The sequence below is a fragment of the Adelges cooleyi genome, unplaced genomic scaffold (genome assembly GCF_023614345.1).
Source record: "Adelges cooleyi isolate 19-005CV unplaced genomic scaffold, UGA_ACOO_1.1 ACOO_flye_CR_arks_rails_tigmint_CR_PRNA_249, whole genome shotgun sequence".
NCBI lineage: Eukaryota > Metazoa > Arthropoda > Insecta > Hemiptera > Adelgidae > Adelges > Adelges cooleyi.
Window position 1 is genome coordinate 753,313 of NW_026095914.1, and position 23,234 is coordinate 776,546.

Here is a 23,234-nt window from a genome sequence, read left to right on the forward strand (position 1 = left end):
GATCTCAGACGTTTCATTTGTAGTAGTAATTATTTTAGAATATTGTCTTTCTTCTCCATCTAAACCTGTCTCTTAATGCATAAGTAAAAAAGTTAGTCTTCGTGTAGTTTCTGACATAATGTAATATATTATTATGATATATAATGCAATTTTGTGCTGAATTTCCGAAGCAAGAAAATACACTGGTCGATTTATCATAAAGCCTTGTACATTTTTGATTTCAATATTAATCCAAAAACAAAAAGTATAAGTTTTAATACATTTACTCACTAAAACACTACCTAGTATTTAGAACAAATTCAGGACGTTTAAAACAAACAACAACCTTTTAGAAATATAAGTGAATTATGTTGTTGATTTTACACAAAATAATAAGTTGTGTAAACAGACAATTAGATACTAATTGTCTCTAATACTAGATTAGAGATGATAAAGAATAAGAGATTAGAGATAACGAAAGTACCAAAAATTTCCAGGGTCCTATACTTGGATATAAAGACATATACATGTGCCTATGTATTCGCTTGTAGCGTGGATACTAGTTAGTTTTTTTTTATCATTACCCTCGGCAGCAAAGGCCTATGGGTTCCGTATATTTTATAAAATTGTTTTTCTTTAGTCGCAATATTGTAAAATATTTAAGTAATACACGTGTTTTAAATAATTAAAACATTTTTACTAATAACGTCAATTTTATAGCTTGTTCTCCAGCCTATTTCACAAACCTCCATACATATTCGATCAAAACTTGTTATCGATGAGTCTATTTTTAGTCGGATATTCTTGATACAATAATTATATAAAAAAAAACATAAATTACAACTTTATTTTTGTTTCCAGAAAAATGTTATTGAGTAGAGCGATTATTTTCTATTGTGTACCGAATCTTTAACCAAAGGCCCAAATTTAGATTTCAAATTGATAATGTGTTAGTTTCTACCATATTATTTGAATTATCGTGGTTTGGGAAAAAAAACATTTATTTTTTAGTGTCTAATTTTTGTAGTTTCGTATCGATGAGAATAATAAGTAATTTGAAAGTGATTTTATCCGAGAGGCCTAGTACAGTAGAATATAGGCATAATGGAATCAAAGGTACGAGGCGACGCGACGGAGAGGTCACAGGTCTACAGGAACTATTATAAATAAAAGTGATAAAATTGAATAAAATCACTTTCAAATAAACGCTTTGATGCTTCTATTTTGTAATTTTATCGGTCATTTTAAAAACGACACAAGTCACAAATTTGAAATTTTACACTAGCCACAAGAAACTTCATGAATAGTTTTTGCAGTGATTCTAATTTCTTGTACTCAACATTTGTATTAAATATGCGTCTGACAAATTTAGCTTTCACACACAATACGTAGCTAAGTATATAGTTTTTAGATTTGATAAAAAGACATTTTTGAAAAATCGGTGACCTAAGTGGTTTTTGAAATGACCGATTCAATTTAATACTTTCTAACTTTGCTGGCATACACTGTGTTTGGTTTGGACTGTACTGGCTTGAAAATACTAACTACTGATTTGCACCGAAGCGTTTTTTCAAAAGTGATTTTATCACTTTCAGATTTAAAAATTCCTGTAAACCTGTGACCACCCCGTCCCCACTATGCCCCGAGTCTACTATGCTCTGTCCCCATTATGCCTCGACCCTACTGTTCTTGTTTTTTTTTATATGGCTTATAGCAATATACCTTTGCCAGCCTTGGGCAACTTAAAATATTTTTTTAAATAAATTTACTAGAACGTAGTGAGAAGTGATATAATCGGTCTAATTCTCAGTTATTAACACTTAAAATTCAACGTTTTTAAACATTAAGATAGATTTTTATCAACCTCATTGCTGGTATTACGGTTACATTATTAAGTAAATATACTAGGACATTGACTTTGAGGAATACTTATATTTAAAAAACAAAAATACATTATCAGTTTATTCATTGTGATTTAATTATGACCATACAACAATAGGTCCGTATCGAATGATTTTAACTAGTCTGGACAACATTATTTTCGGTTTTGTACATCCGGTTTACAATAAGATTCGTTATTGATATAACGATACAAACCATAAGCGAACTTATACTGAATATTTTAAAAGCATCTATGATTCCTAAATTCTTAATCACATAACCTCCAACAAAATTTCCCATCGGAATACCTAAAAGAATACAAAATATCTGTAAATTAAACCAATATTATTGTACACAAAACAATAAATCATCAATGTAGATGAATATAAACTTCAACTATTGCAAACCTATGCCCTTCATTGCCATTCCAACCAATCCTTGCATCGTCCCTTCTGCACCAACTGGAGCCAATTTAGCGGCATACGCGACTCCGGCAGAGTACGGTAGTGCGAAAGTGATTCCATGAAGTATTTCAACGCTCAAAGCAACCACCGGATTTTCAATAATCGAATAAAGAATAAATCTGATTGCATAACCGATAAACGTCAATGAAAACACGTTCATATGACCCACCTTTTTGATTATATAACCTTATCAATACAAGATAACATTTATGTTATTCGCAATTTTTATTCCATGCCTAAGCAAACAAATTATCACTTACTAGAAACAAAATAGAACGGTATTTCACCTAAAAAACATTGAATAGTCTGAGAAAGCCCTTGAATAGTTTTTATATAGGGTTCATATTCAGGATGATATAAATTGGTTATGTCTTCAAGGTACCTAAATGTGGAAATAAAAAAAATATTTATTGTTAATTAAAATTTTACAAGGTGAATAAAAATCGTTAATGGTTATTATTTGTTTTCTTCAAAATTATGTTTTGGAATCTATATATCGATGACACGGTACACAGATATGTACAGGTTGGTCAGTTTATCGTGAACCACACAATATGTCACAGGGTTGATAAGAAATTATTTTTTAAATTTTTTTTATACAATATGATTCCTATTTTTCCCATCCTAACTTTAAAACTTATAATATTAAAAATAGTTATCCAAAACTAGTTATCTTGTTGACTGGTTACCAGTCAAAATTTTTAGTACACTATTCTCAATTTAAAAAAGTTAATGAAACGTATGCGTTACGTTTTATGTTTGAAAAGTGGCCATCAAAATAATAAGTTAGGAGTACTGTAAAAAAATGTTAACTATGAAAAATTGAGATCATACTTTATAAAAACAATTAATAATTTATAATTTAATCCTATGATATGTTGAGTGGTTCACGATAAAATGTTCACCCTGCATAAGCGCATTTCTTTTTTTTTTTTTGGTATTAGGTAAAGCACAAAAAATAGTACTTAAAATTGCCCATTACAATTATTTTTGTACGAATATTGGATCACAAAGATTCATGTTTTCACTGTTAGAGGACTTGCAATTATATAAAACACACCCCATGATATAGAGTTATAAATAATATACAAAATGTTTCCTGCAAATCAAAAAAGAAACGAACACCTGTGGACTATGCTATCCATATGATATATATATATATTTTTTTTTTTGAGATATTGTATCTTACCAGAAAAGAAAAAACAGAATAAAGGTATAAAAGAATCCGAACGAAATGGTTGCAGTTAAAAATACGATTACTCTAAAATCAGTTAAAACTCTTTTCATATTGCCACTAAAAGTTTCTGTTTTTTTAACTTGTTCAACCTGAAATTATACAGATTTATAGTGTACTTTATTACAAAAACCTCTGTACCAAAATGATATAACTTTACAATAATAACAGATAGTATAATTAATAACCTCTTAAAATGTATAAGGTTTCGGAAATCACCATATTAATTTGTTTGATAGAACAAATTGGGTGAAACCAAAATGTATTCTAAATATAGTTTACCTTGATTTTAGCTGAAACGTAAATGTCGAAGGCTACACATATTAATGTTATCACGAATCCGGGTCTAAAGTCTTTATGAGCTTGTCCTTTGCTAAACCAGTCGACGACCACCCCAGAAACTATAGAAGTTATACCGTAACCAATTGCTCCCCAAACTCTTTGTTGTCCGTAATTGTGTACATTGTCTCCTGGAGAAGAAAAAAAAAAGTTTTAATAACGAATAATATTGTAAAAAAACAAAATAGATTAATGTTACATTCTACCTAAGCATGAAAACATTTATGATTTGTGAAAAAATGCTTATCGACTAGTCACTGATGAGTATACCTAGTAGACTGACACAGATCGTATCCTCCATGAGCGACCGCATTACAGATCCAAGGCACAAGAAAAACAATAATAAAAAGAACACCCAGTACAGCAAGGTCTTAAACACGATATGATCGGCGATACTTTCTGTGGCCGTTGCACCAGGTATAAATATCAATCCGAGAACTGCTAGTGCTAAAAGCACCTCTCCAATGAGAAACATCAATTTTCGGCATTGGTAGGCGTCCGTGATGCTTCCTAGCGTAGGTCGTACAACAAGACTAGGTATCTGCAAACCGGTCAAAGTGATTCCCATCACCAATGCGGAATAACCTCGTTGTTTTCCAATAGTGGCGAAAAACGGAACAACAGGCGCGTAGGCTAATGTTAAAAAATATAGAAATAGAACGTTTATAATTAATAAAAAAAATTGCTACTACTTTTCAATGAAACAATAAAAAATAAACAACTTAATCTTTCTTAGATGGTTCGAATATTTTTTTTTTTATTCGAATAACTATTTTTTTACAAATAAGTTTTTTTTAAATATGTCGACAAATAATTTTTTCATTCTGGATAGATATTAAAAAAAATTAATTTTACTACAAAAACAATTTACCAATCATTTGTAGCACATTTTATTTAAAATGTATGTTTAAAACAGCCGAAAATTAACTACAATTTTAAATAATGTAAAATATCTTTAAATTGTTTGACTAAAAAAAAAGCGTGGGCCCTATTCAACAAAGTCCAAATTCATTGAGTTAAGAATTATTAAATGTATGCGTCACACAATAATATTAAACCAAATTTAAATTACGAAAAAAAACTAAAATATAATACATTATCTGAAATAGTATCTAATACATTTATTAGAGACTTTATTGAATAGAACCCACGCTTTTCTTTTTAGTCAAAAATTTAAAAAGTTTAACATTATTTAAAATTGTAGTTAATTTTATCTAGTTGGTTCTTTGGGGAGGGGGGGGATAAAAGTTGAAAAAATTTACTTCTTCACAGTTAAAATTTGAAATAACAAAAAAAAACCGTACGAGTTATAAAGTTTGAAATTTTACTGCCTATAATTTCGAGAAAAATAGTCGGATCAAATTGAAATTCATAAGGAATATTTATTTGGTATGCTCCCACACGGCAATAGTCTCAAAATGTATACTATACCCATTTCCCATCCCCCTTTCCCTAATAGAGATGGAGGTTTTAATGTTCATTGTATTTCTTAACCATAATTTTAGCACCTTATAATTTTAGTTTTATTGCAGAGTAAAGCCATAGATTATGTATACTATACAGTATGTCCCACAATGATTCGACAAATGAAATAACTTTTATTCTAGTGAATATTTTCAAGATTTTTTTTTAAAACTAATTAATACTCATTTGCGGTATAAGCACCACATTTTCTTATTGCACGTAACTATTTTACTTTTTTTGTTTAATTAATGAATAAGACACAATGATCCGATATGGCCACACAGTCAAAAAGAAAATGGGTTATCGCCCGCTTCTAACTATTCAGATACGCCTAGTGTTGATCAAACAAACTACGATTCTTTTCAAACAAACTGTACCAAATAATACCAAAACACAAAAAGCCCCTTGGCCCGTTAGGATTAAAAAACGATGTGTACTTCATATAATTATTATTTTTGCATGATATATTGTTATTAGATTTTTCTATTGGTATCCATATTGGAGTGTAAAAATAAATGCTAGTTATAGTTTATATATCTTACCGCCCCATGCGAAGAAATAGTTCATTTTCATAAAAAGTAAATCCATGTTAATTTTGTTGCCACGTAGCATGTTTAATTTTTAACTAATTTTTTAAAAATATAAAGAAAAAAAAAATGGTAAATTAACAAATCGTGTTTTCATCTGAAATTCTCAATAGCCTATGATACATTAAATAAAGTTAACAATGATATTTCAATAATATGACATAAAATTGTTTGATAATAATATAAGCTGCATTATAAACACTTATGGGCCTCACGTGTATGTCATAACAAAATTGATTTACAAGTGGTTTAGTTTATCAGATACAACTAAAAAAAATAATTTGTAGGGTTTCTCCGATTTTATCAAAGCTATTAAATCTAAAACAAGTCGATTACTCCGAATACAGTTTTGACAATTTGTTTGTCACTGAAAATATCTAAATAAATAAAGTTCAAGACTGAATAGTGGTAATAATAATAATAATAATAATAATAATAATAATAATAATATTCATTAAAACTCTTAGCCCTTTTGGCTCACCAACAATGGTAATTAAATAATGTCTGTGAGTAATAATTCACAAACATAAAAACAAATAATATACAAAATACTCTATTGTCTCCTTGGCTCAACAATAGCAAACAATATTAAATTGAACTAAATAGCGCTTAATTTAACCTACAAAATTTCATCGCATTTTAGTTTCCATCATTAATTCCGCAGACCATCCTGTCGTACTTCCAGCTACTAAACTTGAAAATTTCCAGTACAAAATTGTTCAAGAAGCAACCACGCACGTAGTGCAATCAGAACATCCATCCCTTACAGCTAGGGCAGAGTTATGAGATAGTAACATGTAGAAAGGGAAAAAACACATCTACGACAAGTTAAAAATAATGAAATAATGGAGACACAAAACACATTAACAAAACCATGAAGAGAACAAAAAATAAAGAACAATCCCAAGATAGAACTCATAGCGATGACTCTCGTACACGGAAAAATACATAGTTGGTCCAACTAAAATTATGGTTAATTTAGAGACACAATAAATTAGTAATTACTAGTTGGCCTAACTTAACTTTTAGTTAAAGCCACTATATTATTAATATTGTTATCTCAAATAGAAATGTATTGTGTCCCTATGTTAACCATCATTTTAGTTGGACCAACTATACACTTTTTTCTAGGTAATTTCAGTTGCTCTTTATTTTCTGTTCGCGACTCATTTCTATGTTAGATCAAACATTTCTGTCTTAAGCACCAACGTATAAAAAAAATAATACATTTTTAAGAGTACCAAATAACAAAACTCCATAGGTCGGCATTGGCTAAAAAATGTTTGTTGTCATAGACATCACCTTGTTTATTTTCGTAACCAACTAGTTTTAATATTTAATTTTTTTCTTTTCATACACATAAATTATATTGTACTTTAATATTTTTCTTTAAACTTGTATACAAAAATATAACAATGAGTCATATCGAGCAGAGTTTTTCTGGAGAAGAATGGGAAGAAGGCACCATCGAAGTGGCTGTTGTCGGTGAAACTTCGATTAGGTCAAAAAAGTACAACACCAAACGCCGCCGTAGGTGTAGTGATGAACAGACTAACGTAATTGAACCTAATCCCGGCTTGGTGTCTTATTGTGAATTAATCATTAGCTTGATTATCTTTAATTTTGCAAATCTCTAGAGCACCGAAGGGCCTTATGCTACCGTCAGCCAATCGTGTCCTCCGGTGGTGAAGCGGACGAAGGTGTTAAAGGAAAAAGAGGACAGCGTGCAAGGTGTTAGGAACCAAGTAACCGTCCATATTTAGACAAACAGATCATAATACTAGTCATTATTAATTATTTTTGTTTATACACAAAGCTATCGACGAATCAAGACGTATCGAGTGCAGTGGATGGCGAAGGGGCGTCTAGTGAACGGGTTGCAGGTGAAGTAGACAGACACGTTTTAAGGATCGTTGGGAGAGGGGCAATTCTATGGGCTAATAGTAATAAAATATAAGGAAATGCAATCCTTTTGCCTCACTAATTTAAGTTTATTTAAGTAATTTGCGGTCGTTGTATAAAGTCAGACATCGCTTTAAGAGGACGGTACACAACTGTAATTTATCCGCGAAAAATGATATTACAGGGGACAAGTATGTGTGGGCGGTATTTACAGTAACCGTATACAATTTCTACTATGGATATAGAAAAACTTTATCTATGTCGTAGATGTAAAACTTTATCTATGTCGACTTTTGATAACTTTAACACAATCAAAATGATTTATTCATAAGTGTACATTTTTTAATTTGCTTATGACAAAAAAACGTATCGATATAGATAAAGATATTCTTTATACTTTGTGAAAATTTGGTTAATCTGCTGTTAATACCGGCCTCAACTGCTATTGCCCTGTGCCAAGCCGTTTTGATTGGGAAAAAATTGCAATTTATTTTATAGAAATGATTTTGCGACAGTCAAAAAAAAAAATGGCAATGCATAAAGAATCCTTTCTACTGTAATAATAATTATACACAATAGTTCAAGCTCTAAACTAAGATTTTGCAAAAAATTGCCTATACTTAACTCCTTAAAAATGGGTGGTGTAGCGTCCTCTTAACAACAGTAAAAAAGTAGCGTTTTCCTGCGACTTTGTGAACTCTCTCAACTCGGTTAATGTACCTATGCAGCATTATATTATATAATTAATAGGCTGTAATTAAACACACAGTATAAATTTGTACGCATACATTTATATTATATAATTATAGTAAAAGTATATTGTTTACCAGTCACAGTAGACACTACGTTCTTAATAGGTTTTTTACATTTTTTTATCCTACGGTTTTAGAAACAACTTTTGAAGACAATGTCGGAATTATTGACCCCGGTATCGATGGCCGTGGAGAAACTTCGACTAGGAGAAAAAAATCGGAGGTTTCCGCCAAACGCCGCCGTCACAAGTCCGTTAAAAGGACTGAGGTAATTGAATCTAATTCCAAACCTATGACTTAAAGGTAAATCAATTTATTATTAACTAATTTTGTACATTTCTAGCGTACTGCAGAGTCCAAAGCTGTTGGTCAGACTATTCATCTGGCGAGACGGATGAGAGTGGAAAAAGAAAAACATAGTATACAAACCGTCATGGACAAAATAAAACGGAAGCACAAACCTAAGCCACCCCCATCGTACCAGAGAGTGTTGGAAATCGCCGCAATGTATCAACAGCAGAGGGATGCACGGTCGCACATAAATTATTACCGTAAGACACCGCGTTTCTAAGAAATGTATTTATTTGAGTTCTAACCTATTTTTGTTGTAACACAGCCTACATATAATATGAACTTCATATCACAAAGCTTTTACTTTGATCGAGACTTTATCCTCAGCACATAACACCTGCACAAATCTGACGACAACAGATTTCTAATTTGATATTGATCATCACTTTGTTTTGCTTACTTTTTTTTTTTATTACTATTTTGCTTATTTTATTATGTAAATGTTGTATTTATTTTGTTTTTATAAACTTGTTATATTTATCATGTTCTGTAAATGTTGTGTAATTTATCTTGTTTATACTGTTTCGATAACCTTGTTATATTTAACTTGTTTATATTGTTTTTTAATAATATTTTTTTTTTATAATTTTATGATTTGATCAAAATATATGTAAGACATGTAATAATTGCCTTATTTAAAACTAGTAATTAAGTATCACTTGACCAATTGCTATTGGGAATGGTGTAATCGCGAGGTAAGGGCTAAGCTCCATAAGCAATCTGAAGCCTTCCCTCCTAGATTATGAATTTAACTACACCACATATTAAAAAAAAAATAACTATTACTATAGATACTACTTTCTCATGCCATAGTTTTATCATTTTTGTTCTATTCTCATTTTAAACAAATCTTGACCCCTACATTTGATCTTGCTTTAATTTTAATACGGTATCTACATGTTAATTGCTATTTAGTTAAAACTTGCTCTGCTGAAAAATGACGAATTTTTTCTGCTAAATCTAGAGTTGTATTTATGAAAATTATTTCTTGATTTATTATGAATTAAATTGAACCATTTAAAAAAAAAGTATTACAGTAATTAATTATGTTGTTTTTTGATACAAAATTAAAAGTCGGCCGGTGACGGCATAATATTTTTTACTACTAATATACTACTTTCTATATTTAAAAAAAATAGACAGGTGCATTTTCACCAGGTAACAGCCGGGGAACGATACGACGGTCAATTTTGATGTTTTCATTCTGGTCATCATGTTCCTCAATTGATTGACCACCGAATAGGCACGCGCAGGTGATAAGTCTTGGTACAACTCGTTGTCATCATCGTACAACTCAATCGAATCATTCCTTATCGATGCTCTGGAACCCCATATCAAAATTAGTACCGAAATTAACCATTCAAACATCTAATCGTCAGAACGGGAGAAATATCTTGGTATGAGAGAAATTTATTTTAGAAAATGACACGTGCCAAACGACGAAAAACATTTGGTCAAAACAAATCTTAAAATTTAATGCAAAGTACTACAATAGACTTACTGCCCAATTGCAAGTGTAATCACATGCTTGGTGTACAAAGCGGTGTAGTTTATACAAATTTATCAATTTTACGGAAATCCAAACATTTCCAACGAAAAATTTACCTCAAGTTCACTTTTCCCAACAAACATTTTTTCCATAGGAAATGTGGTCTTTGGAAAATATAAAAATTGGGACAATTGGTAGCAACCCTATCTTATATTTCATTACAAAAAATCGTTATGTTGAGAAACCACGTCATGAACATATCTACCAATCTATACAGAACCTAAGAAAATCCTGCGAGGAGCAACAATTAATAACAAAAGTAGTCATGCCGCAAATCGGATGTGGTCTTGACAAACTTGACCGGACAATAGTTCGTTGGATGTTGTGCCACATTATCAGGTCCTCTACAGTTTCTATACACGTATATTAATGTGGTAATTTTATTACGGTACCCCTTAAAATCATTCTTATGTTCCTAAAAATAAGTTATGCTAAATTTGAGACTATTCCGTAAATTTTAACCCATGCCCCCGGGCCCTTTTTATAATACTTTTACAGTGAATATAAAACTGGAGCAACTCTTAAATTTTTCATTGTTGGATATAGTCCATAATTTCTTCCTAAGAATACATAATTCCTAAGAGTTAGGAGACACTGGCCTATGGTACTTTGAATAACTTGAGGTGCAATGTGACCATAATGACGAAATTATATTTCTCTGGTACATACAATTTTTAATTTATTTCACTACTGCGACCGACCATGTGATACACAAAAAACAAGACTTATCAGTTATAATATGAAATTTAAATTGTCTATTGTTTCATAAAGTTATTATGGATAATACTGTGCAGTGTTTAATAGCTTATAATAAATGTGAATGCCATCAATCCCCGGAGCCGATCCATCTTTCATTGTTAATAATTTCTTTTCAATGTCATTAGGACTAATATGATTTATATAAAAGGCATCTTCAGTACTTACCCAATTGAGGCTTACTCTGTGGCCTCGTGTATAGAGTTTGGTATGGGGCGCTACAGCTAAACAGCAATTTGTTTATTAAAATTGTAAATGAAAAATTAGTAAGTTATTCTTATTATTTAAGAACGTTTCATCTAAAATGAGGTTTTTATCAATTTTTTAGTTTTTTTTATTTGTACACACTGTAAAATACAGCAAATATCACGAGGGACAATTTATAATAACCATTGTGTGATGAGTTTCCGGGCAATATAATATAGTATAGGATTATTGATTTTTATAGCATTGACATCGTTAATAAATACTCGATTAGCACGCACCAATGTTTTTCCAATGTTGATGTAATAAAACCACTTTTTATTAAAATATTTATTACGATAAAACTATAAACCTTTTTGCAGAGTTGATAACAACGTAGTTTATTATTAGTTCTGCATCTTGTGGATGTTCGTTTTCTACTTTATGAAAAATAAAAACTCGTCTTAGGGTTTCAATTCAAAGCAGGATAGACTTAGATATTTGTCAATATTATATAGGGTGATCAAAATGATGTAAGACACTCATTTTCACAGAAAATATAACTATTTTGAGCAATTTTTTTTCTATACTTTAAGGTACATATTTTTTACACTCTTTAATATTTAGAATATTTTTATCTTCAACCCTTATACAGGGTGATTCATTTTGGTAAGACACTAATTTTCTCGGAAAATATGAACATAAAAAAAAAAATTCCTATACTTCTAGGTACACATTGTACTACATTTTTCAATACTGCACATTTTTTTATCTCCAACCCATATACAAAAAAAGGGTAGGATATCACTTTTTCAAATGGCAACATATGTTTTAAATTCCATAAATATGTAGACAACAATTTTCAAAAAAATGTTATTGTTCAAATTTTAAATTTTTATCTATTTATTCGCTTGTTGTGACTTTGTAAAGATCTGAGCTTATGTCTATATTTCTTAATATTTTTATTCGGTTCAACAAAGACAAGTGGTTTTATTACACCAGTCATCACATAAAATAATAATTTAGTAGATAAGATCCGATGGTCAACCATTATCTCAAAACATTTTATTGTGTTTAATTATCGGTCTACTCGCCTATCGGACAATGTGAGCATAAATAAGATTTTTATGGGCTACCGGTCTTTGGGACACCGAAGAAATATGACAAGATTTAGGAGAAAACGTAATATCTTTACAAGGTCACGAACATATGGATGAAAATTAAAAATACAAACGATAACATATTTTTAAATTTTTTGCCTACATATTTATGGAATTAAAAACATATGTTGTCATTTGAAAAAGTGAACTTGGACCCTTCTTATCGTATAAGGGATAGAGATAAAAATTTTCGAAGTATTGAAAAATATAGTACAAAGTGTATCTAAAAAAATAGAAAAAAAAATAATATTCAAAATAATTATACTTTTGGAGAAAACTAGTGTCTTACTCAAAATGAATCACCTTGTATGTAAAACAAGAATCACATTTGGTACTTTTAAATGGAACGTAAGTTTTTAATTTCATAAATCTGTACAAAATGTTTAAAAAAAAAAAATAATTAGCGTTTGAATTTGTAATCAACTATCTGTTTGTTTGCCATGACTTTATAAAGATTTGAATTTGAAATCAATATTTGTTGGGTTCTTTAAAACAGTAGCACTTCTAATAATATTGATCCCTAACAATAATATTGTCACCGATAATCAGACCAAAGCATTGTCTACTGATAAGATATGTAAACAATTGACTAGACGTGTATAAGCTGTTAAGGTTTTCGACCATAAGTAGGTAAAGCGCTTCTCCATGTAATATAAAAAAAAAAGATAAGGAGTGTTATTAATGTCTGGTTGTCGGTTTTACGACGGCGTTGATAATATTATTCAATATGAAGTAACATGCTTCATGTGTTGAAACCCGAAAAAATATTGACCAAACTTTCCAATATGTACATCTTAGTAAGTAACGAACCGATTGATGAAAATTAAAAATTCACACGACAATGGTAAAATTAAATTTTATACTACACAAATATCGAGTTAGAAATAGTTGGTCCCATTTAGAAAAATAAAGTCACACATCATTTAACGTATAAAGCATTTATACGATAATATTCTATCAATAATAAGTAATAACCATAAAGAATAGGGAAAAATTAATTTCAAAATATTAATATTTTCCGAGAAAATGAATGTTTTGCGCCATTTGGATCATACAGTTTTGTATAAATTGGATACATTTTCAGTGTCTTTAAGTAAACACTAAAATGAATAAACCTAAGTTCAGTTGATAAATAAGCCAGAAATGTAATTGAAAAAAAAATATTGAATCGTTCATAACTTTACTATTGTTATGGTGTATTATAATATGATTGTTAATAATTTATCATTTTAGGCACATAAGAGGGAATCTGTTATTGAAAACGCTACCTTTGTGCTTTTTTTATAACGCCTATAGTAAATAGTTTGGTGTGTCAAAAAATAATAGAATTAAACTAACAAAGCTATCTCAAGTACCTACTACTCTAATTTTATTTAATTTTGGGTTTATAGGATCAAACTACAATAAAAATACGACTGGTGTGATGTATTGGAATTACCTACCTTTTTTTTCGATAATACTACTTATATTGATAGTGTCCTCAGTTTATTGAATTGAAACATTTGATCAAATCGTTAATTTAGTACAATACATTTCCTTCGGATAATGATTTTAGTCTCTGGTACTCTTCAGTTCTTAGTATGGACTTTGTTGCTTTTACAATCAACAAAGGCAGGACTACGAATTTTAGCTGTAGAGCCATACCGGGGGAAAAGTCACTGGAACTTTATGAACGGATTTTTACGCTCACTTACCGACGTCGGTCATAAAGTGACGGTTTTCACTATGTTCACCGAAGAAACCCGAGAAAACTACACGGAAATCTTGTTGGAGGGAACACCTCGATTAAACATGCATGTGAGCAAGTTTATGGAATTGAGATCTCTAGCCGCTTTCATCAAATTTACCGTGACTACGAACAGAGAAAATTGCGATTACATATTTGCACATTCGAAAATGAAGACTATCTTAGCAGACACGTCCGGTGAATTCGATGTTATTGTCGTCGAATCGATAGCTTCGGAGTGTTTGTCATACTTGGCTCACCGCCTACATTTACCTCTAATCTACCTTTTTCCAATGGTTATGCCGTGTTACTTGGAATCATCGTTTCTGGGTGAAGAATCCAATCCTGCATACGTGTCAAATTTTATGGCGTCCTTCGTCTACCCAAAGTCATTCCCCGAACGCTTTAGCAACTTTCTGACCTACAAGTACGGCAAGTTTTTATTGTGGTACACGGAAACGTTGTCGGCCAAGGCCAATCCTAGAATGTATGACTCTGTCGAACCGGTTAAACCCTCTGTGGTGTTTGTCAACAGTCATTTAGTCATCGAACCGGCCAAACCAACGTTACCGACTGTCATAAATATTGGCGGTATTCATCTACGCGAACCCAGAGCAATACCAAATGTGAGTATTAGACATTCAGCTGATAAGTATTGAACAGTATAACATATTATCATACAACTTAGTTTTTAAAACAACATAGGGTTATAGTGAAAATAAACTCCTAAATAATAATAATATTTGAACAAAGCCACATAGGCGCAACTTGGGAGGTATTTTAGTTATAAAATGCTTAAAATACTTGCTAAAAAAGAGTCATTTCTTTATTTTTATATGTATCCAATGGGGAGTTTTACAATAAACCATTATAAGGACTACCCTTATATACAAGGTGATTATTTTATCGCAAACCAATCTATATTTCATAGGGTTTAATTAATAACTTTCTTTTTTATAGAGTTTATATAACTGTACCAAGCATTACTTCATCCTTTTATCGCCTATGCATTATTTTCCTATTAAGAATAAAAACTTATTGCGCAAAAAATTTAAAGAAAGTTTAAAAAATTAACTGAGAAAATTGTTTTGGTCTAATTTATATAGGAACAAAAGATACTAGTTATTTAATTTATTTTGTGACTATTTTACTAAATCAAATGACAATTTTAAAATTAGTTTACTTAAAATAACTTGAATGAAAATTAAAAATACATTTTTTTTCAATAGTTAACAATTTTCCATTTTTCGACTTTTCCCCCTTTACCCAAACACCACAAATTTATTAAGAATTCGAATATTACAGGACATACGGGAATTTATTGAAAACTCACCAAACGGAGTGGTTTACTTCTCGTTTGGATCAATAACGGCTATGTCATCATTACCGGAGCACGTTCAAAAATCATTTAAATTAGCTCTAGGGCGACTCCCGCAACGGATACTGTGGAAATTCGAAACCGAAATGGAAGATCAACCGGAAAACGTAATGACAAGAAAATGGTTCCCTCAGCGCGATATTCTTTGTAAGAACAGATAAAGTATAAAATACATTATGTAATATACTATATTATAGTCAAAGGCATAGCATGATGCACTGCTGGGGGACTCCCTCCACAGTCGGCCTGTGTTCAAACGTTCCCCAATTTCGTTTTATTTCATGAACGTACATTACATAGGCTATACAATAGTAAATACCGAAATATTATTATGTTATTTTATTTTTGGTTTCTATTCCCTCCCTGTACCTTGAAGAAATCTTGCACACAAGACACAACCTAGCTCTAGTCGCTTCGAAAAAAGTGTCTCTCCTATTCGACTACACATCCTTTATGCATAAAAACTAAGGACGCTTATGACTATTGACTAATAACCAATACAAAATGCAATGGGATGGGGTGGAAATGCAAGGGGAAAGTAATAGTTCCAAGACGAGGACAAAGAAATCGAAAAACTAATTATCCTAAAAGTTGGATTTCTGAAGATACCGCATGTCTCATGTTTTAAAGAACAGTATTTTTATGGTGTATTATCATTATTTTTAAGTCAAAAAGAAAGAATTAAAGAAAATCTTTTCAACTTTCTATTATGAACGTAGAAAATAGATGTAATTTCATATGTGGGGGCTATAACCCATTTCGTCCCATTCTACGTCATTCTCCATTCCCCAAAAATAATGTCTCGCCTCTTTGACCATTCGTTCTTTATACATAAAAATTTAGGACGGCATAAAATCAATTGTTTAGTATTTTAATTTTTTTTTGTATTTTAGAAATTAATTTGAAATTTGGAGAAGTATATTTGCTTTGTTGGTTTTTTAATCAGCTTACGGTTTAAAATAATTTCAAAGAGAGTGATGAAACCGTCTAGAAATAATAAAACAAACTCCCATAGGCGACCCAACTAGGTCTAGGTAGAAAAGCGAGGTTAAGAAAGCCAAACAAGTTGTAATAGTACAATACAAAACTTTCAAAAAGATTAAGGAAGCTTATGACTATTGGCTAATAACCATTACAAAGTGCAGCAATGGGAAAGTAATAATTTCAAGGTGAAAACGATGAAATCGAAAAACTTATTTTCCTAACAGTTTGATTTTTGGAGATGTCTTATGTTTAGAAGAACAGTATGGTTATGGTGTATTATCATTATTCAAAACCTTTTGAATTGTCTATTATGAACGTAGACAATTTATGTATTTGCATTTGGAGGGGGGGGGGGGGTTTAGCCCATTAGCCTCTCCCCCCGTTCTAGGTCATCCCCATTATATTGGACATATTATTTAGCGAGTTAATTGATTGTGTTTACAGTACATCCAAATGTCAAGCTGTACATCGGTCACGGAGGTATGTCTGGTGTGTACGAAGCTGTCGATGCCGGTGTGCCTATGTTAGGGTTTCCTATTGCCTCCGATCAACCTAGGAATATAGCTAGTCTCGTGGACGCTGGAATGGCCATTAAACTTGATTTGATGAGTGTCACCGAAACTCTGATTTTTGATTCTGCCAACAAATTAATCAACGATAAAAAGTAAATTGTGATTTATAAAAATACCATTAGGCGGCAATTAGAATATGAATTTGGTCGAATGACACTAAACCGGACTTTTGTTAAAGTTCACTCCTAAAAAATATTTTTTTATTTTCAACTTCTTTTTTGTTTTTGAGCTACCTTGCCAGTTTTATTTGTAATGAAAATATTAAAATTACCTTTCAGTTTTAGTTTTTGCTTAGTTTTTCAATGAATAATACAGCGATTTTTATTTGTAACACATAACTAACACGTTATAGTTAAATCAATGGAAATGTATTGGTATAGAACATATTTTTTACTTATTCGATTTGAATTTTTAGGTAATTACCTAATTTGTATTAAATATTTTTATTTGTTATTTAGGTATTTATCAAACGCTAAACTGGTTTCCAAACGTTTTAAAGATCGTCCAATGTCGCCTGCAAAAGCCGCCACTTATTGGACGGAATACGTTGTACGACACAACGGTGCGCAACATCTAAAAACAAAAGCTTTTAATCTTACATGGTACGAATATTATCTTCTAGATGTGTTCCTTGTGATACTCATCTCGTTTTTCACTATTGGGTATATTTTGTATACATTTTTAAATGTCTCATGCGAACGTATTTTATTTAAACTAAAGTTGAAAACAGATTAATTGTTGTATATTGCGCTATAAGTTTTTTTTTTTTAATAGTCGAATTAGTTCTAAATTTGTATGGAATATTCTTTAAATATGATGTATTATAATATTATCATGTTATATACGTTGAAGAACCCTAACCTTACAAACAGGACACCTTGTACCAATACAATTATTTTTAAAATTTATGCGTACTTAATGCTACCAATCATGATTCAAGAAATTAACTTTACAATACATAACTCACAAGTCACTCTGTGTATAACAAAATGGTATTGATTTACAGGTTTGCATATTTGTCTCGTTATAGCTAGATCGGTGACGTATGGATAATCTATTCTTTCCATCTAAGGTAGGATGACAGCTTCAAAATCCAAAAGGAAATATCCACATAAAATTTGTCGCTATTTTTTGGCTTGTTTGTATCAACGGCTTGTTTATAAGATGGCCGTCAAGTTCACAACTGTTTTATGTATAGGTAGCCAACAAAAGTAGTTTCCCAACGAGGATATTGTTTATATTTCACAATGACATTTTTTATTGTAATCGTACATAGTACATGGTTAAGTGAATGAATATAAATATATTTAACGACTGAGGCCAAACATTTTCGATCCTCCTCTGATTTTTATTTTATAAAACTAAAGTCAATACTAAACGCAAAACAAAAAACCTATTCAAACATACTGTACCAGACGGAGAAGTCTTCCCCATCCTAAATCGGTTGTTTGAACAGTTTCCAACTCAAACTTGTAGTAATAATAATAATAAAACAGCGTAAAAAACAATAACTTTGAAAATTACAATATTTTTTTTCTCCTTTATAAATGTTATAAAAAGTTTTTAATACCCAGACTGACCTTTAAACCAACAACAATTGATAATGATGACGTGACAAGTAGGTATGTTAGAAATTTAACAGCTCTGCACCATGACGTACTGATAGTCTCAACGCACTGTGTTCCAGATAAAAAATATGATAGTGTATAGTTATGTGCATTTAAAGTAGCAAAAATAGCTTCCTATTCAACAAATGAGTGATAAAACAGATTATTCTTATTGTAGGCCTATTTATTTGGTAGTAACTCTGGCCTAAATTATTTAATACGATTTTCCTATTGTTTAATTTAATAATTCACCATTTCCCATAAAATATATTTGTAAAAATGTTGGTTCTTCATAAGAGCTTTGGTAATAGCGAACCAAATCCATGACATAGCTGACCTTGAATTTTGAATGTGGGCATGAACCTTCCGTGTCTTGACGTGATTTGAAAGTCAGAATTATACTTTTGTATTTTATCGAGAAAATCCTCAGAATGATGACGAGTGCCACTGATTTGAAATTTCAGTGGTTCTATGTAGCGGCACAGCGGTTTCGTCCAATAGAATTCTGCCTCCAGCCCAGCAAAGGTCGGGTGTTTCAAGAGGCCATTTTATTGCCCGGTAATGCCAACAAATCTTACTCATATTGCCAATAGAAATATCAGCATCGTTTGCACAATGAAATGAAGCGTCGTACCTAAGTGTGGACATTTCGTTACAGCGCCAAGAATAGTGTAGTAAATTAACGATTTCTTGTTGTACAATATTATTTTCACCAAGAGCAATGTCTCTCTGAGAAGTCTCTCTGTTGCTGTATTGTAAAAAAAAGCTAATCTAATCGACCCAGTTATCTTAAGTTAGATAACTAATCTTAGTCAGAATACTACATAGTTCTAATATTTTAAAATACGTTTAAAAATATGATAGCCAAAACTATAAGATATTATTAGTTTGATCTTACAAATAGTACAAAGTATAACAAAATGATTAATAAAGTAATAAAAATATTTAAAAAACATACCGAAAATATTTTTCAAAAGTCTGTACATGCTAAATAAGTACAGTACATAAAAACAACTTTGCAGTCAAAATAGTCGAAAAAAATATGTTATGAGCTTCTCGATACATACATTTTTGTGTAAGGTAAACAGCGGCATTGTGATTTCAGGCGTTTAGTATTCAACGTAACCGCAATTCCCGCGACAGTTTTATTTGAATTCTACACTTGTCGAGTCCGCATAAATTAAACTATGGAAAGAACTAGTGTTCTCTTTTTATTGACATTTTATTCCAGCGTTTCATTATTATGTGCGAACCGCGTTGACACGTTGAACAAGCTCTTTAAGTATGGTTTTTGGAGTGCAAATCCAAAATGGGGTTTCACCTTACATGTCATCGAACGATGGATGGAAACTGAAGAGCGTTTCAAATTGACCGATTTGATGGGAACCAATGACAACGTACAGACAATAACCAATGAAAACGCAGATTACAAAATACGACAAGCCCAACAATTTATAAGCTGTCACTATGCTTTAGTGCTGAAAAAATGTTACGAACACGTAGCCGAGCTAGGAGTCCAGTGTCAAAAAACTGATTTGAAACGTTATGATTCAAAAACATGTTTGAAAAAACTGGTGTGGACACTCAAACAGAGTGATCAAATTGCGTTCCGTATGCAAGGCACCTTCTCGTTTTTGTACCAGCTATCCCCAAACAATGTTTTCAACAAAGACGTATCCGACATATTAGAAGAACTGTTGGCTTATTCCGAAACGGTCCATGTCGATTTACATGCTATCGAACAAGACATTTCCAAAATTCTACGCCGTCTTTGGGCGTTCTACATGAGTTTTTGTTACCCGTTTCCGCCTGAAATAACAGTGTACGGCTGGTCGGATGCCAGGCAAAGAGTTAAAAATATGTTTAACTCATCTAAAGATATGTACGACTCGATGTTAAATGTAATGAGTTTGGTGAAAGATATAAAAAACGGCTTTATAGAATCGTACGAAAACGACTACGGCTTTTGTTATGAACCTATATCAAAAACTAGTCGTCCAATTATGAACGACCCAGAATCTGTAGAGCTGATCAATCGTCTTCTGGAAAATCCGGGATGGCCCAAGATAGCTCCGCTTGAAATTAAAATTCCCCACGACCGTAGCAGATCAGTTTTCGAGTTGCTCGAGCGAAATACGCAAAGTAATACAGTTACCAATACTAATTTTGATTTTAAAATTCAAATGACTCATCTTTTTCTGTGCTGTAAGTATACTCGGGTGTTGAAGGAATTGTACGAGTACGTGATACTCCTATGGAATCATTGTAAGCAAATGACGGACAATAGCAAATTACAAAGTGGGATTGAAAGAAATTATGGTTCTGGCGTTTCTGTGCAAACCCATTTGGCACGATTCCGCACAAATATCGTGAAAAGCAATCCATTGTTGTCGCTCATGAGAGGTGCTCTATTATTCTTCTACGAGCTGACCCCAGAACTTAAGTACAACAAGGAAGTTTACAACATTATAGAAAGTTCGCGAACCGTTTTATTTCATGGAAATATCACTCTTGATGTCGAGAAATGTATGTCAGAATTATTGCAACGCCTGCGCGCGTTTTTCAATGAATTTTGTTGGCCAGAAGGTTTGTTTGACTCCGTTTTAGAAGGAGGTCCAGATCATGAAATGGATAACCTAGAACAGCGGTTCTTCACAAGCAAAATAAACTATTTTATAGAAACAGCCTACGCAGAGTTTGGGTTCATGTACTTGTAATATTTTTTTTTAGTTATTTTATAAATTTTCTGTTTTCAATTCCTTTAACCCCTTCGTGCATGTTGTGCCGTATATGGCACAAATTAGTTTTTTGTTATTTGTTGCTTTGGAAATGAATTTACGACATAACTGCATAGATGGCCAAATTTGGCACAAAAAACTGACCCATTTTGATGTAAAGTACCTTCATCTAGCGTTAAAATTGTGAATTATAGATGAACAATAAGCAACTGAAAATATTATCACCGCGTCGTGTAAAAACTAACTCTTTCATGCAATCATAACAAAAAATTGAAACTACCGAATTAAAAAAAAAAAAATTACTACCTTGTAGGGAATTTTGTGGAAAATATTTTAAAAGTAAAAACAGTTTGTTAAGTATAATAGTTTTTGAAATACAACAAAAACTTATTGTGTGCCCAATATGGGACAACATGCATAAAAAGCTATTATAATTTGTTACTTACATTATTAAGAAAAAAAGAATGATAATTATACAAATCATGTTTTTTAATTATCTTATAAAATATATATCAGAAATAAATGTCAGTAGTAAAAAAAAATGCCAAAAAATGAATACTAATTATGACAACATTTGTTTTGAGTGCATATTGTTCCAGATATGGCACAAACAAAAATTGTGTTTTTTAATGCATGATGGCCATAAGTGGCACAAACATACATTTGGTGCGCGTTGTGCCATATTAGGCACGAATTAAACTTTGAGGAGAATTAAGGGGAAGTTGTGCTCAAATAATTTTTTTAATATTTTTCCCATAATCCTGATATATTTTAGAATCAGTACAATTTTTTTGGGGAAAAAATAAAAAGTCATGCATGAAGGGGTTAATATAGAATCTTTATTCATTATATTTTTTTTTTTTTTGCTGGTTGGTTAATATATTATTATCCTACTTTTGCATCAACATGTAAAAAGTTAATAAAATATTTATGTTACCATTTAAGTTTCAAAAGTTGCTATCAAAAAAATTAAGATGGGAAGAGGTAAAAACAAAAAAAATTGTGAACACTTGAGATACACATTGTATAAAAACAATATGAAAAAAAATTACGGTACATAAAAACAACTTTGAAATTGAAATAGTCGAAAAAATATGTTATGAGATTCTCGAAACACACATTATTGTTTAAGGTAAACAGCGGCATTGTAATTTCAGGCGTTCAGTATTCAACGTAACCGCAATCCTCGCGGTAGTTCTATTTCAATTTTACACTTGTCGAGTCCGCAAAAATTAAACCATGGAAAAAAGTAGTGTTCTCTTATTATTGACATTTTATTCCAGCGTTTCATTATTATGTGCGAACCGTGTTGATATGTTGAATAAGCTCTTTAAGTATGGCTTTTGGAGTGCAAATCCAAAATGGGGTGTCACTTTACATGTCATTGAACGATGGGTGGAAACTGAAGAACGTTTCAATGTGAACGATTTGATTCAAACTAATCACAACGTACAGACAATAACCAATGAAAATGCAGATTACAAAATACGACAAGCACAACAGTTACTAAGCTGTAAGTATGCTTTAGTGCTAACAAAATTTGACGACCACGTAGCCGAGCTTGCGGCCCAGTGTCAGAGAACTCATTCGAAACATTTTGGTTTTGGTTTAAAAAAATGTATAAGAGA

At 31.4% G+C, this 23,234-nt stretch overlaps 3 protein-coding genes across 4 annotated transcripts in view; 1 reads left to right on the top strand and 2 right to left on the bottom strand.

Annotated features, from left to right (window-relative positions):
* LOC126837473 (15-hydroxyprostaglandin dehydrogenase [NAD(+)]-like) overlaps nucleotides 1–23,234 on the bottom strand; it is a 133,939-nt gene that overhangs the window by 42,675 nt on the left and 68,030 nt on the right. The window lies entirely within an intron of this gene.
* On the bottom strand, nucleotides 1,929–6,082 carry LOC126837471 (major facilitator superfamily domain-containing protein 6-A-like). The gene is made up of 7 exons (XM_050571382.1): nucleotides 5,904–6,082; nucleotides 4,168–4,530; nucleotides 3,841–4,028; nucleotides 3,514–3,650; nucleotides 2,585–2,706; nucleotides 2,268–2,510; nucleotides 1,929–2,168 (listed from the first exon to the last, which is right to left on the bottom strand). Exons 1-7 carry the CDS (start codon nucleotides 5,971–5,973, stop codon nucleotides 1,996–1,998), a joined length of 1,296 nt encoding a protein of 431 aa, XP_050427339.1. The 5' UTR covers nucleotides 5,974–6,082; the 3' UTR covers nucleotides 1,929–1,995.
* LOC126837470 (UDP-glucosyltransferase 2-like) lies at nucleotides 13,333–18,004 on the top strand. Of its 2 annotated transcripts, none has more exons than XM_050571380.1 (5): nucleotides 13,333–13,398; nucleotides 13,993–14,953; nucleotides 15,633–15,852; nucleotides 17,134–17,353; nucleotides 17,720–18,004. In XM_050571380.1, exons 2-5 carry the CDS (start codon nucleotides 14,147–14,149, stop codon nucleotides 17,994–17,996), a joined length of 1,524 nt encoding a protein of 507 aa, XP_050427337.1. In that variant the 5' UTR covers nucleotides 13,333–13,398; nucleotides 13,993–14,146; the 3' UTR covers nucleotides 17,997–18,004. The 2 variants fall into 2 exon arrangements, with proteins under 2 accessions (XP_050427337.1, XP_050427338.1); XM_050571381.1 differs by having other exon boundaries at nucleotides 13,360–13,445.

Excerpts from the sequence above, each read along its gene's own strand:
- LOC126837471 (XM_050571382.1), bottom strand. The coding sequence starts at position 5,973 with ATGCTACGTGGCAACAAAATTAACATGGATTTACTTTTTATGAAAATG. Across the intron at positions 4,029-4,167 it reads GATCTGTGTCAGTCTACTAG|GAGACAATGTACACAATTAC; the intron begins GTATACTCATCA and ends TTTCTTCTCCAG. Across the intron at positions 2,511-2,584 it reads ACCGTTCTATTTTGTTTCTA|GTTATATAATCAAAAAGGTG; the intron begins GTAAGTGATAAT and ends TGTATTGATAAG.
- LOC126837470 (XM_050571380.1), top strand. The coding sequence starts at position 14,147 with ATGATTTTAGTCTCTGGTACTCTTCAGTTCTTAGTATGGACTTTGTTG. Across the intron at positions 15,853-17,133 it reads CCCTCAGCGCGATATTCTTT|TACATCCAAATGTCAAGCTG; the intron begins GTAAGAACAGAT and ends TTGTGTTTACAG. Across the intron at positions 17,354-17,719 it reads AAATTAATCAACGATAAAAA|GTATTTATCAAACGCTAAAC; the intron begins GTAAATTGTGAT and ends TTTGTTATTTAG.